This window comes from Fimicolochytrium jonesii (genome assembly GCF_025526975.1).
Source record: "Fimicolochytrium jonesii strain JEL569 chromosome Unknown EV422scaffold_8, whole genome shotgun sequence".
NCBI lineage: Eukaryota > Fungi > Chytridiomycota > Chytridiomycetes > Spizellomycetales > Powellomycetaceae > Fimicolochytrium > Fimicolochytrium jonesii.
The window spans coordinates 200,823-214,248 of record NW_026515675.1 but is presented as its reverse complement, the minus strand read 5'-3'; the positions used below and the strand labels follow the sequence as shown (position 1 = coordinate 214,248).

Genomic DNA, 13,426 nt, shown 5'->3' with positions numbered 1-13,426 from the left:
TGTGTTCCTTTTTTTGTTGTCTTTTGTCTCCATTTTGAATCGTGTTTACTTGTGTTTTCCGGAATGTAATATGTTATTCACACAGCTTTTGCTGTTTCCGGATGCATATTTGAGCCTTTGAGGAATGAAAGTGAATATGCTAAATAAAAACTACGGCCGACCCGTTAACGCCTAATCTATAGTATCTGATCTATATTTACATGGGAATGAACACTCCGCTACCGCCGCATCATCTCTGAAACTAAATCATTGCACTTTCCTAATGCTCGACTCCAACTCCGCCCACGTCCTTTCTTTGAACCACTGCCCATCCTCATCCCCAGCTAGCGGTGCTGCCGGTTGGCCAGGTCCGGCGGTCGCGGCGCGTACATGACATGTCGCAATGGGATGCAATGCGTCCAGGTACGACAACGTGAGGAGACATTCCGGCTTCTCCTCGCCGTCAACACTCAATGTGATTTCCCGCTCGACATGCCCAGGATCCAGCGAAATCACATGCCCTTCAGGCACGCTAAACTCAATATGCCTCAAATTGGCATCCAACCCGCGTCCAATCGCCTTGATATAACTCTCCTTCAACGCCCACATCTGATGAAACCGATGCAACTGCTGCACCTGCGACTCTGGCAAGATCGCCAAATCCACATGAAAAGCGCCCGTGGGTAATTCCTCAGCACATCCCTCCTCGTCGTCGGTTTTCCGGTACCCCCGGATATACTCCCACTCGCGGTCGGTGAACACGTGCGGGAAGTAGCTGAAGTAGCTGGAAAGCTTTTGGGCGGCTGTCATCTCGGTGCGGGCGACGTCGACGCCGAGGAGTTGTGCGTGCCCGGCGAGGAGGACGACCCAGTCGCCTTGGTGGGAGACGTTAAAGAGGAGGTTGGGAACCGCCGGAGAGACCTGGGGTTTGTGCGACAATTTAGATGGTAGTTGCAGTTTTCCCACTGAAGTACTTCCCAACGTACGAGATATGGCTTCCACTCATCGTTCCTCTGTATCTCCACCTCGGCCCATCTCGTTCCTGCCGGAAGGAAAGACAAGATAGCTAGCCGAGCCAGCAGCTGCCCGACGAGGCTTCGGAGGGCATCTACCGTGTGTACGAATTTACGTATCCGCGTTTGTTCCGCTGGCGGGAGCAGGGCGGTGAAAGCTAGACAGGCCTGCCGGGACGAGGTGCTCAGTGGAGTTCAGGGACGGGGAGAAATATGAAGCCATTCTGCGTGCCGTACACGTCAACGCCTCTGCATTTTACGCGGCTTATAGCGTCGCGGAATGCTAAACGCACCTGCTGCTGTTCCTGCGTCAGAGAGGTGACGCTGAGAGCCCACCTTATCAATCTGTCTTGCGCCATTTTGCTAGGACAGGGGCGTCAGGGTAGTCTGCACTTTCAGACCTGCATGTCCTGAACTCTCTGAACTTGTTGTCGAAGTCGGTTCAAGTCACGCGTAAGCAGCGTGAAGAAGCCTCTCACTCACGGGCATGAAAACAAGCTCACGCAGTGCACGATCTTATGGCCCACGGTCAAGTGCGCCGTGTCGGAGGAGAGGAGATGACAGGATGAGATACGTACGGAATCAAAAACGGTCTTATGGCCCAATGGTCCCAATGAACGGCAACCGCTTAGTTCAATGAGATGGACACACCAACCTTGCAGACGCCTCCTGGGGTTTTGGTGACTTCACCCACACCGTTTCTTTGACCTGGTTTTGATACCCCCCTGGTTCTATGGTACTATTTGATGTTTGGCAGTCGCATCGCATCGCTCTCGGCAGAATAATGAGACGAAAGTCGCACATGCGTGATTTTTGCGTATATATATACATAGGCGACATGCTATAGTGCGTCCCGTCAAGTCTCCACGTCGCATCAATAATCAAATAAGCCGTGTTCATTTCACCGTTACCGAAGGGTAACCACGCCGGCAACGTTCGTTACGTTCCCGTTCCCACCCCCAGCAGGACCCCTACCGATATGCTCCCCAGTGTCCAACTCGCACGCTCTCACAAAACCCACCTTTGCCAGCTTTCGCATCATATCCTGGCGATCCCCTTCCCATTTCACCCCTACTGCCCTCCCTAACCATCCAATCCCAGCCCTCAGTTCCCGATTTTCCGTTTTCAGCGTCTCCACCTCCTTGGTCAACCGCATCACATTCTCCTCCAACTGTCCTATCCGTTCGTTGTACCCTTCATGCCTTTCTAACATTTCCTCGATACTGTCGTCCACATCACGCCGCCGTTTTGTGGATGCTCGGCTGGAGCGGTATGTTTCTGCCACTGTTCTAATTTAGAAGCGAGAGATGCAAAAATGCCAATCCTGCTCTCAATTCTTACATATTGTTGCGACGGCGACGGAGAAAATTATAGACTCTGACATGAAATTTGCCCCTGCTTCTACGGCTCGGGTGTCATTCAGCGGCCGGATGCTTTCTTTTGGGTAACCCAAGAACCTGTTTCATCAGATCATGGCATTGAGTACACGTGTTGAGATCTTTGTTCTGAGCAATTGCCAATCATACCGAGTCTTGAGAGTGTGCTCCCATTGATGCGTTTTCTGTTGGTCGTGAGAGTTACTATCACGTTCATTCCAGAGCCAACGGTCGGACATGGAATATGATCGGTTTTCACCTGTGCTACTCCTATACAAAAATCCTTGAATGCTGGGTGGTTCTAGACGTTCCAAGGTTGAGTATCCTCCATTCCGCTACAACGTCTCGCCACACTGTCGGGACATCGTTATCGGGCATACCTTAGCCTGGAAGGACAGCCAAATGAGTGCTCACGCGGAGATATGCAACTGTCAAACGGCATTTACGTACCTGCTGTTTTATTGAGTTTGCAAGAGGCTTCGAGAGGGTCTTTATCAGCAGGGAGCCCAGTTTAATCGTCGCCTGGAGGAGTGCGAAAACGAAAATGTTAGAGGGTCTTCTGTAGACAGGGTTGCACGGTTCGCAAAGTCAGAACGCGAGTAGTAGCGAGATTGCAAGGTATACCATTGTGAGTTACTTGGTTTGAGGGTCCTGTTTCGAGGAGGACCTGTCTATTCTACGGGTTCACGTTCAGGGGCATGTCTAATATCGGAGGATGCAGGTGTGCAGTTTCCAAGATCGGTTGGTTGGTCAGGGTTGGAGGGGTTGGTGCCAACTTGGTGGACACGTTGAACAATCCTGAACAGTCCTGAACGGCAGGCCGCAACATTCCGACGCCCCTGACGCTTCCGACATCCGTCCGTTTTCCCACACGCTCGCTCGACAAGACCTCGTGTTGGACAGTGGGGGGTTCCGCATCAGGTTGAGAGGAATGGTGCAGCAACCCGCTCGACGGTCGAAGTTCACGTAGCTAGCTACCCAGCGGAAAGTCCACAAGGTTAAGCTTGTAATCGCGGTGGGAGCCGGCTAATTTTAGGATGTGAGCCAACATTGCGGACGGACAGTTAGCGCACCGTTGCGCTTCACGTATCCATATTGGAAGAGTCTCAACCGCTCACCGCTTTTCGAAGACAATAATCTCCAGCCGTAACGCAACATTTGTGAATCAATGAGTGCCCATGAACGAGAAAAGCCGGGTATTCCTATACCTTCGCAGAATGCGAAGCCTAGTGTAGCCACCGCGACTCCATTTTCACCTTTTCAGATGAAGGGTATCTTCTCCGACGAGGTTCCAACGGTCGCGAATGCCGAAACCGAAGTCGCAGCGCGTAGTCCTACGGGCGATGGGGATGACGACAAACCGCTGACTACCATGCAATATGAAGAGCGGGGCGTTGGCGACATGGGGCGAGGGGTGGATGGACGCGGCATCAATGGATCATCTGAGCCAGCGCTCAAAACGGGGCATACCATTGGTAACGATGCCTCGAATATGGCGCACGCCCCGTCAGATGAGTCTAATGGAAAGGTTGGCGGCGGAGATGGGGTCGATGCGAAGCCATCTGTGCCAGCAGCAATTGGCGACAAGGCCGACGACGATGATGATGACCTTCCGCTTACACACCACTTAGCGCAACATACGGCCGCGTCAAAGAAGGCAGCGGCGGCCGACCCTGACAGCGACGATGATGCACCACTACATCAACACGCAGGTCTGTTCATGCCGACGCCAAAGTCGAGTGCTGTTGCGCAGGATATCGATGACGATGATGTACCACTGCATCAGCACGCGGGTCCCACCATGTCGGCGCCAAAGTCGAGTGGTGTTGCGGCGAACGTTGATGACGATGACGTACCGCTCGTTGTTCATCGCTTGTCGGTTATGCATCTAGCTTCCGGAACCGATAGCAGTGATCCGTCCTCCGCACGCGAAGACGATGATGATATTCCCCTTGACAAACACCCCAAGGTAGGCTATCAGGCCTACCGGCAGTCGACCCCCTCCATCCACTCGCTATCAACAAACGCCACCGGCCACACTGGCAGCACGAACCGGACCGGCTCGACGTTCTATTCTCACGATACCCAGCAACATGGATACCCTTCCTTCGAAATCGTCGAATCTATAGTAGCAGCACGACTGGAACCTCTGAAGCATCACATACACTACCTCGAGACCCAACTGAGCAACCTGTTCTCGGAAGTACACTATATGCGAGAGCACATGCGCTCTCTCGGCCCCAATGTGCAGTTGGGCCCTGGCAGGTTCCTCTCATCCCAGGAGGATCCCGCTGCTATGCTGTCGAAGAAGATCAACAAAGTGGTAGCGGAGTTGGGTGAAAGCACGAATCCTCAGGCACATGCTAGGAGAACCGAGTTGTCCTCTGGGCTGCTTGCCGAGATGCCGATGAAGATCACGTATCTTGACAACCAGAGAGATAAAACGCGGAAGAATCTGATGGTGTCGTACGACCTGGCAAGTGAGAGGGTGCAGTGCTGGAAATGTGAAGGTAAAGATTTCGTCACGTTTACCGTCCGCCCCTTCTGGTTGACCGCGGAATGTGAAAATCGTTTACTCAAACATCGCTGTTGATTCTCTCACCAGGCAAAGGGTGGAGGCACGAGAATACAGAGATAAGGCACAGAACCGAGCCAGGCATCCGGTGCAAGAAATGCTCAGATTGTTCAGGTGAGCAATCGCAATGGGTTTCACTCTATGCGCATCAAGCAAATTTTCAATATTCTGGGGAATCAGTGCTTACGACATGTCATTTGTATTGCAGAATGCGGCGGGTCGGGCATGCTGGACGACAAGTACACCTGCCGAGACTGCGACGCCCGTGGCTTCATTCACCCTCGGCCGAGTACTGCTCCACCACCTCCACCAACCACCTTCTCCTCCACCTCGACCACCACATCAATGCCCTCGTCCTTATCCACCACGCCACCGTCCATCAGTTCCTTCTTCGTGTCCTCCTCCACCACCAACCCACCAACACCCCACATCGGCCCGGAAGGCGAACGTTGCTCCAACTGCATAACGTGTCCAACATGCGAGGGCAGAGGCATCACCGACACGCCACCGAAAGCGTCGGATATCTCGACCACGAATAAGCGACGGACGATCCTGAACGAGAATAAACGGAGGGGGGTAGCGTTTGCCAATGGGGCGGGCGTCGGTGGTGGGGGATCACGGGAGTCGCAGCCGGTCTTTCCACCGTTTGATTATGTGGAGGGGAAGGACGAAATCGACTCGGTCGTGCCGGATTTTGAAGCAGGGCATATCCCGCCATTACCAGATGAGGAAAAGGTGAAGGGGCTGCCTGCGTTGAGCACCGTAGTCACCCCACCGAGTACCTCTGCTCCTTCAATACCCGTCGCAGGAACCTCCACAGTAGCCATTATTGCAGCCGAGGTACCGTCGGTACAGGGGACCCAAGCAGCGCAAGGTTGAAAGCAACTAATTATGTAGCAGTGAGAGTGTTGGTATACAGGAGGATGCAGAGCGGGGATCCCATTTTGCGTGGATGGGCATCATTGTACATAAGGAGAGACGGTTTTTTGGAAATACATATAATGGTCTTATTTCATACTCCCCCTTTTGATATCCCTTGCAGGAGGGTTTGCACCATTGTTTCGTTCTGTTGGAGTTGGAGAACGGAGAAGATGAGCACAAAGTTATGGGAAAGCCCACCCGAGACGACGCAAGGGGGCATACCTGTATTATGGACGCTTTTGTTGTGCTGATTACGTCGAGCTGTAAGAATCAATGGCGTAAGATGCGACTCCCCTGGGGCTAATAGGTTAGCATCGTTGGCGGTACATTACCTGCTCCTCAATCGCGGCCTCGACGGCCTTCAACTGGCTTTCCAACGGGGCAAGTTCCTCTGCACTTATCCTGTCGCCAGATGTAAAAAATCAGAGACCGCGGAAACATCCAATACACCCCGCGGACGCCCGACAACATACCGCAGTTCCTCCTCATACACTTTCAAATACTTCAGATGTTCCGACCGCCACATCTCCAACTCCCTGTTCATGCTGTCCACGTCTTCCTGCATGTAATCCATTGTTTTGCCAAGGGGATTCGTGCTGCGTGTCAGGGCTTGGATGGATTCGCGGAGGGCTTCGATCTATGTGTCGAGATGGGATTCCGAATGAAGATCAATATGTGTGCTCAGACAGCTAAAGGAAGATGTCCGTATTTAAAGTCATACTTCTTTTATACCCCCCGCACGATCCTTAGGCCCTGACTTTGCGCGCATGTCGGCTCCCGCATCTGCACCATTGCCGTCTTTCGACCCTTCGAGGTCTTGTTTCGTTTGCAGGATGGTGCGGACGAGACCACCTGCACATGTCCAAGGTTGGTGAGGGGTTCCAAGGCATAGCCCATCAGAATGGGATCTTACCGTGGTGCTCATCAGCAAGCGGCCCACCAGTCGTCTCGGCGGATGCCTACAATGAGTACATGGAGTAGCATGATGAGTGCGTGCCGAACATGCTTGCATTCACGATGTCCACTCACAAATGTCGGGATATCGTCCGCATCATGTGCTATTACCACGAAATCGTCCGGATCGTCCTGTTTCGTGTCGGTGTAGATTGTTGGGACATTTCTGTAGACGGGCATGTGAGAATATCCTAGGACAACTTTGACCGTTGTACATCGAGAGTAGATGCTTACTTGGGAACCTCTTCCAGTGCGACTTCCGGCGCTCTCTGTCTTGGCGGCGCTGGCCGTGCACTTGCTGGTCGCATTCGTCGTGTCGTCGCAGCCATCCGTGCTTGCCGGTCCTCGCTGTCAATCGCAACGGCTGCTGCTGCTGCTCGGACGGATTCATCCGGCACTAAGGTCGCGGAATGGTTGAGACACCTCTCCCTGATTACCTACGCAGGACAGCCTTGAAGCATACCTAAGTCGTCTGATGGCGCTGATGGAGCGGAACTGGGTATCGCTGGCGGTTTATCTGCTGCCTCACGGTCTTCTCGTCTCGCCGAAGGTGGCGGGGACACATCCTGTCGTGGCTGCTCAATCTGCTCTGGTTCCGCAGGAATCGAACGCGAATCTAACCCCTTATCTTTCATCGCTGCTGGGGGCGCCGAAGATGGGGTAGGTTTACTCTCTTCCCCTTCTTTCCTTGTCGCCGATTTCCCTCGTGCAGCGGCAGCGGCGGACTCTTTATCCCGTTCTCGCTTCTCCCGTAGGTTTGACTGTGATGTCGACGCCAGTGCGTCTTTCGATTTTCTTATATCGCTCTTATCTGACTCTCGATGGGCGAGATTATCCCTCGACTTCCGCGGCGAGGTCTGCGGTTTCGCTTCATCTTTGTCTTTCGATAGATTACTCTGCGATGCCCCTTTGGCCAGGTTCTCTTTCGACTTTTTGCTGGATGACGCTACCGCTGCTGATGAGGCCTGCTTTTCCAGCGATGCATCCGACTTCCCGCCTCGTAAATTCGTCGTGCTCTTCCCCACTCTCGTCGCTTGCAGCTTCTCCCCAGCAGGTTTCTCTCCCACCGACGCATCTCTCGACTTCCGTCGTTTCGGCGCAGCCCCTTGATGCTCCCCAGCCAGAACTCTCTTCACTGCATCCGAGCTCTCCACTTTCTGCACCGCCGCCCTCCCCAATGCCTGCAAAAACGCATTCGTCTCCTCCGCCTCCAGCCCCGCCACGATCTTCAACGGGTTGGCCTTGACGTCCGCCTCGGTTGCGATGCCCACGCAATCGATGATTTTCGTCAAGTAGGCTACTTTGGCCTCCTTATCTTTCACATTCTCTGATTTGCTTTCGTCCTCGGTGAATAGACCGCTTCCGAAATCTGAAGTCGATATGACTTCGCTGATCAGATCATGGAGGTATCTGAATGGTGGCTTTGACAGCAGTTTCGGCGTCAGTGGAGTCTTTTTAACTACTTTGGTCAAGATCTCGATCGATTGGGCTACCGTTTCTTCTAGTGAAGAGGCCATGGCTGCCAGTCAGAGTGATTATAATGGGTGTTGGTATAGGTTGACGGGAGAGCTGGTAAAGCAAGAGCCAGGCGTTTGCACGAAATCGAAGATCCAACTGTTGACGTCGGATTCACCAAAAACTTGCGGGCGCGTATTACCTCAGCTAACGCGTCGTTTCTGAGCCGTACTGTATGCATGTACGGTCTGTACTGTACATGTGCTGCAAAGCGATCACACGAAGACATGTTCAGGAGAACAACTTGAAGCCTTGTGTGAGAGCTCTGTGAGTAAGAGAGCGCATGGCGAAGTAAGATCCCAGCATCACTCGAATCTTTTCCTTGGTTGTCAGCCAGAAAATGAGGGCTGACTGAGAGAAGAAGAGCGGATGCTAGGACGGAAGTCCATGAGCTATCTGCAGATGCTTATAGGAGTGGGTTTCATTTCGGCAAGTATGAGATAGGGCTCAGGAAAGGAGCTTAAATGTAATTTATAAAATGTCTAAGGTTGGTCATGTCTAAGGTTGGTCATTAGGTATATTTACAAAACTAAAGCGCGGCATTCCCATCGACTAAGAAGCAATGAAGGGAGCGTCGTAAAAAGGTATCATGAAGTCCTCGTACTGGAAGTCGGTACATTGACCTCCGCCGGTCTTGCCGATGTGGGGGCAGTGCACCTCGGGAGCCAAAGGGACCATCTGTTGGTGCACAGTGCGGCACCACAGGGTGTTCTGACCTCCCTCGTACGCGGTACCGAACCGGATCTGGGTGGTGAGGAAGTTGAAGCACTCAGCGTAAGACGAGTACTGCGAGAGGGCGCCGGTGCAGGAAGTGGCGGCCGTGTTGCAGATACTGTCGGCTTGCAGCACGACGAGAGCCTTTTGCACGTTCTCGGCGGTGGGAGCCGGAGGAGCCGCCTTGGTGAACTTGGCGTACTCGGTGAGGATGTAGGGCGCCATGCGCTGGACGACGGCGGTGAGCTGCAGACTGATGCGACGGAAGATGGCGTCGTATTGGGCTAACTTTCCATCTTTGTCGTAGCGAGTGAACGAGTCGATTTGGATAGGGGTCGTAACACCCGAAGCAAGGTGCTTGAGGTTGACGATGACGGATGTCGACGCAACGTTGTCAGCGGTAACGAACTCGGAGAACGTGTAGTTGACGGGGACGGGGATGAGGGTGAACTGCGTGCTCGTGGTGGGTCCGACAAAGAGACCGAACAGGTACTCAATGTTGAGTTCCTTGCCATCGAAGTTGCGCGTGATGTCAACGCGGCCCTTCATGTTCTCGGCGAAGATGCCCTCGGGGTCCTTTCCCTTGACCACCTCGACGTTCCTGGGGTAGATGAAGCTGTCCCAGAACTTTTTCACGGCCTGGAAGTTCTTGTTCTTCGAGGCTTTCTTGAGAGCTGCGGCTTCCATGACCTTGTACTTGACAACATCGACGGTAGGCGCGGCTGGGGCGGCTGTGACGACCTTGGTCGTGGTGGCTGCGGGCGTGGTGGTGGTAATGACCGCGGCGTTGACAGTCCATGCGGACGCGAAGACCAGCGCGGTGACGGAAGAGAACTTCATGTTGACGGTAGACGAGGAACAAATGAAGTAGGAAGGTTATGAAGTTGTGTTGTTCGAGAGAGGGATCTGTTGGGCGGGCCTCTCTTTATAGGCGCGCGGGCAAGGCTCAAGCCATTCTCTCAGACCCCGCGGCGGGCCTTTCGCGCAGACCAAACATTCCAGACCACTACAAGTCTGTTCGTAGCAGTCTTGCGTCCATTCTCGCTTTCCCACCCATTGAAGCCAGTTTGCGGAAGCCCGAGGCCCGCTTTTGGGCACATAGGCGCTGTTTTACAGCGGCTTCATCCACTTCGTCTCCGTCTCCCAGAAAAAAATGCAGTAGATCATAGCCTAGATGCACCATCGCAGCCATCGAGCGCCAATGCACGGTTTTGAATGTATATAGGCACTCACGGGGACAGGGGAAGGGTTTGCACAAATTTCGAGTAATGCGGAAATGCAGGTTTGAGGCGTCGAGACAGGCCCAAAATACGCTTTTTATGTCCCCCACGTAGAAAATTATCCATTTCAGAGTCGGGAGGCAAAGACGGAGTTAGATACGGAAACCCAGCTTGAGCCTGGATCGACAGATACGGATATCCATATGGCGATTCTACTGTTTTGAGCCACCCGAGTCCCGACTACTGCGACTACTAGGCCCTGGCCCCGCCTCTAATCTCGTTATTTTTGGGCTTCCGACACCAACTTTTCTGCCGTTACTCTCGTACAACGCCAACCGGACGCAGATAACGTTTCTTGTTGCTACTTCCCCGGTGTTTCGGTATTGACAGCCTGAGATTCGTTCTTTCGCAGAGAAGAAAAGAAGCTGGACGCGTTTCAAGTAAGCCGTATATACTGTATACAGAAGCCGACGCGTTCTCTCCTCGTCGACGATAACTTCGAGTCGGGTTTCCCCCCAATATGACTTGTATTAAGGAAAAGCCCACGAACATCCCCAGCCCCAGTATACTACGGAAGGTATAGGACAGCCACTCTGACATTTACGACACGTGATGGAATCGTCCTGAGCAGGCGTGAGAACGAGCGGGAGCAAGATAAGAGACACAATTCGCCAAGCAGAGACATTATAGTCCAGACCGCTGTAAATAGCGGTGAATACGAGAGCAAGATCTTATAGCACAGCACTACTCCAATGAACGGAGATAGGTCATGCCTCCCCTTTGACGAGGTTAAGAATGATGAACCCGAACAGGAAGAATATCCCAGCCTGCATCAGGGGTAGGGAGTCCTTTACGGCGCATAGCACAACAATACCCACTTCAACTAAACGGGTGTATCTTACACCTCCTTTTGACAAAATCAAGAATGATAAACCCCAACAGCTAGTCAGAACCCAGCCTCAGCAGGGAGTACGATTCCTCTCCAGCCTGCTGAAGCTGGATTCCGGCAACTTTGCACCACGTCGAGTTAGGTGAACTGCAACGCTCAGACCCGTTGGCGATCGGTGTCAAGTCGCAGAGTTCTCCTGTTCCAGTGCAATTAGCAAATCTTCAGAGTTCCGGATTGCTGGAAGTAGACTCCCCTTTCCCCGCACTTAGCGATGGGATGTACATCGCACGTGGCGTCTGGGGGAAATCGGTAGCTCTTGAGCATCACAGCTTTGCCTCTATGAGCAAATTACTCGCACTTCGCGGAAACGGAAGGTGGAAATGAGTGAAGTGTGATGTCGTCCTGCTCGCGAACATTATGATGTGCGCATTTCTCAATGTTAGGAATGGTGGAAAATCCGAGCGCAACACAAACTGACTTGAGTAATCGCCCTCATCTTCGAGTTTAGCGAACAAATCCTTGCGATATAGATGCAGTGGCGGAACAGTGGTGTCAATCTCTTCGCAGTTTTTGCGTAGGCGGAAGAGAGCGGTAGGTGCTGTTTCCAGCCGAAGCTTTGCCTGCACCTTCTCGCAACCTTATTAGCGTTGTCTTCTGAGACATTAAGGCTCGAGACACGCCTAGACCCGTCATAGATGCGAATAGTCTTTTGCTGAGACATTCTTTGTGGGTGAGTAGAGAGCAGCCAAACCTCAGGTGCACCCGAAAGGAATATGGGAACTTCCACGCGCTAACCTAGTGAAATTTCCCTTGAGTACAAATGAAAACCGGACAAAACAAGAGGGGCAGATACTTGCGGGCTAAGAGGGCGATACTCACAACGCAGAGCTCTTATATGTTCACCGTTAAGTCCGTTTCGCTTCGCCTTTTTTCGGCATCAAGTATTTTCTGAAAGAGCAGTGAAGCCGGAGTTTGTGACATCAACAGCGCGAGTTCAATTGTAAGTCATGTGACGGACAATGCTGTGTCACGTGCTGCGGAAAGAAAGAGCGGTCTGGCAGTTTTCTTCGAGCGCCCTCACCCAAATACGTTTTCTCCTCCTATCGCTATTGACGAATCTCGCTGCAACCCTCGGGGAGATCATAACCATGCCTTTCGTCAAGCAAGTTAAGAACAAGGCCTACTACAAGCGGTACCAGACCAAGTACCGTCGTAGGAGAGAGGTACGAATTAGACACTCCCGCGTCGGAATTAGGGCTTGGGAAAATCGAGAAGCGGGTGGAATGGAATTGCGTCCTGGAACCTACGCCTGACATCGACTTTGTTGCATGGGAATTGTAGGGAAAGACGGACTACTATGCGCGTAAGCGTTTGGTAACCCAGGCGAAGAACAAGTACAACTCGCCCAAGTACCGTCTCGTTGTCCGTATCACCAACAAGGACATTATCACCCAAATTGTCTACGCCAAGCTCCAGGGTGATGTTGTTCTCGCTGCTGCTTACGCTCACGAGCTTCCCCGCTTCGGCATCAAGCACGGTTTGACCAACTGGGCTGCTGGTGAGTTTTCGGGAGTTGTGTGCGAAAAGGGTTGGAATGGCAGAAGTGGGAACTGATGGGTTATGTTTTTCGCTGTTGATAGCCTACGCCACCGGTCTGTTGCTTGCCCGTCGTGTGCTCAACAAGCTCGGCCTCGACAGCAAGTACGAGGGTCAGACCGAGCCCGATGGTGAGAAGTACGAGGTTGAGGACATCGACGATGGACCCAGGCCCTTCACCGCCTTCCTTGACACCGGTCTCCGTCGCTCCACCACCGGTTCCCGTATCTTCGGTGTCCTCAAGGGTGCCGCCGACGGAGGTCTCCGTGTTCCTCACAGCGAGTCCCGTTTCCCCGGATGGGACGGCAAAGAGCTGGACGCCGAGCTTGTCCGCAACTACATCTTCGGTCGTCACGTCGCCGACTACATGGAGTACCTCCAGGAGGAAGATGACGAGGCCTACAAGCGTCAGTTCGCCTCTTTCATCGAGGACGAGATCGAGGGTGATGACCTCGAGGACATCTACTCTGGTGCCCACGCCAAGATCCGCGAGGACCCGTCCCCCGAGAAGAAGGAGCGCAAGCCCATGACTGCCGAGGACAAGAAGAAGCAGCACGGCAAGTACTTCAAGACGCGCCTCAACCTCAAGCAGCGTCGGGACCGCGTCAAGCAGAAGAAAGACGCTTTCTTGCGCAAGCTTGGCCAGGAGGCCGACGAATAAGCGTCTCTTTCTG

The 13,426-nt window shown here is 53.1% G+C and overlaps 6 protein-coding genes across 6 annotated transcripts; 2 read left to right on the top strand and 4 right to left on the bottom strand.

Annotated features, from left to right (window-relative positions):
• Window positions 1–86: 86 nt before the first annotated feature.
• Window positions 87–1,596, bottom strand: EV422DRAFT_525300 (uncharacterized protein). Its single transcript, XM_053070044.1, has 3 exons — window positions 1,286–1,596; window positions 966–1,160; window positions 87–900 (listed from the first exon to the last, which is right to left on the bottom strand). The coding sequence occupies exons 1-3, from the start codon at window positions 1,349–1,351 to the stop codon at window positions 247–249; spliced, it is 915 nt and encodes a 304-aa protein (XP_052926422.1). The 5' UTR covers window positions 1,352–1,596; the 3' UTR covers window positions 87–246.
• A 173-nt stretch (window positions 1,597–1,769) lies between these two features.
• EV422DRAFT_413420 (optic atrophy 3 protein-domain-containing protein) lies at window positions 1,770–3,265 on the bottom strand. Its single transcript, XM_053067046.1, has 7 exons — window positions 2,993–3,265; window positions 2,819–2,890; window positions 2,749–2,754; window positions 2,628–2,669; window positions 2,519–2,553; window positions 2,334–2,449; window positions 1,770–2,276 (listed from the first exon to the last, which is right to left on the bottom strand). Exons 1-7 carry the CDS (start codon window positions 2,993–2,995, stop codon window positions 1,900–1,902), a joined length of 651 nt encoding a protein of 216 aa, XP_052926421.1. The 5' UTR covers window positions 2,996–3,265; the 3' UTR covers window positions 1,770–1,899.
• A 271-nt stretch (window positions 3,266–3,536) lies between these two features.
• On the top strand, window positions 3,537–5,822 carry EV422DRAFT_505524 (uncharacterized protein; the record flags this gene model as incomplete). Its single annotated transcript, XM_053068498.1, has 3 exons — window positions 3,537–4,929; window positions 4,974–5,057; window positions 5,152–5,822. The coding sequence occupies 3 exons, from the start codon at window positions 3,537–3,539 to the stop codon at window positions 5,820–5,822; spliced, it is 2,148 nt and encodes a 715-aa protein (XP_052926420.1).
• A 40-nt stretch (window positions 5,823–5,862) lies between these two features.
• EV422DRAFT_413145 (microtubule-binding protein MIP-T3-domain-containing protein) lies at window positions 5,863–8,610 on the bottom strand. Its single transcript, XM_053067045.1, has 9 exons — window positions 7,282–8,610; window positions 7,053–7,215; window positions 6,894–6,984; window positions 6,778–6,823; window positions 6,586–6,716; window positions 6,338–6,501; window positions 6,197–6,266; window positions 6,087–6,125; window positions 5,863–6,009 (listed from the first exon to the last, which is right to left on the bottom strand). The coding sequence occupies exons 1-9, from the start codon at window positions 8,333–8,335 to the stop codon at window positions 5,956–5,958; spliced, it is 1,812 nt and encodes a 603-aa protein (XP_052926419.1). The 5' UTR covers window positions 8,336–8,610; the 3' UTR covers window positions 5,863–5,955.
• A 275-nt stretch (window positions 8,611–8,885) lies between these two features.
• EV422DRAFT_495256 (uncharacterized protein) lies at window positions 8,886–9,734 on the bottom strand (the record flags this gene model as incomplete). The annotated part of the gene is made up of 1 exon (XM_053067803.1): window positions 8,886–9,734. One exon carries the CDS (start codon window positions 9,732–9,734, stop codon window positions 8,886–8,888), a length of 849 nt encoding a protein of 282 aa, XP_052926418.1.
• A 2,570-nt stretch (window positions 9,735–12,304) lies between these two features.
• Window positions 12,305–13,413, top strand: EV422DRAFT_505521 (uncharacterized protein; the record flags this gene model as incomplete). Its single annotated transcript, XM_053068497.1, has 3 exons — window positions 12,305–12,379; window positions 12,498–12,714; window positions 12,797–13,413. The coding sequence occupies 3 exons, from the start codon at window positions 12,305–12,307 to the stop codon at window positions 13,411–13,413; spliced, it is 909 nt and encodes a 302-aa protein (XP_052926417.1).
• Between the last annotated feature and the right edge of the window lie 13 nt (window positions 13,414–13,426).

Bases quoted from the DNA above. Each gene is read 5' to 3' on its own strand.
- EV422DRAFT_413420 (XM_053067046.1), bottom strand. The intron at 2,554-2,627 runs GTGAAAACCGAT...CACGACCAACAG, and splicing joins TTTGTATAGGAGTAGCACAG to AAAACGCATCAATGGGAGCA. The intron at 2,277-2,333 runs GTAAGAATTGAG...AAATTAGAACAG, and splicing joins CGTCGCCGTCGCAACAATAT to TGGCAGAAACATACCGCTCC.
- EV422DRAFT_525300 (XM_053070044.1), bottom strand. From the start codon at position 1,351: ATGGCGCAAGACAGATTGATAAGGTGGGCTCTCAGCGTCACCTCTCTG. The intron at 1,161-1,285 runs GTGCGTTTAGCA...TCGTCCCGGCAG, and splicing joins TGACGCAGGAACAGCAGCAG to GCCTGTCTAGCTTTCACCGC. The intron at 901-965 runs GTACGTTGGGAA...CACAAACCCCAG, and splicing joins ATGAGTGGAAGCCATATCTC to GTCTCTCCGGCGGTTCCCAA.
- EV422DRAFT_413145 (XM_053067045.1), bottom strand. From the start codon at position 8,335: ATGGCCTCTTCACTAGAAGAAACGGTAGCCCAATCGATCGAGATCTTG. The intron at 6,824-6,893 runs GTGAGTGGACAT...TACTCATTGTAG, and splicing joins CGGACGATATCCCGACATTT to GCATCCGCCGAGACGACTGG. The intron at 6,717-6,777 runs GTAAGATCCCAT...GGACATGTGCAG, and splicing joins GCTTGCTGATGAGCACCACG to GTGGTCTCGTCCGCACCATC.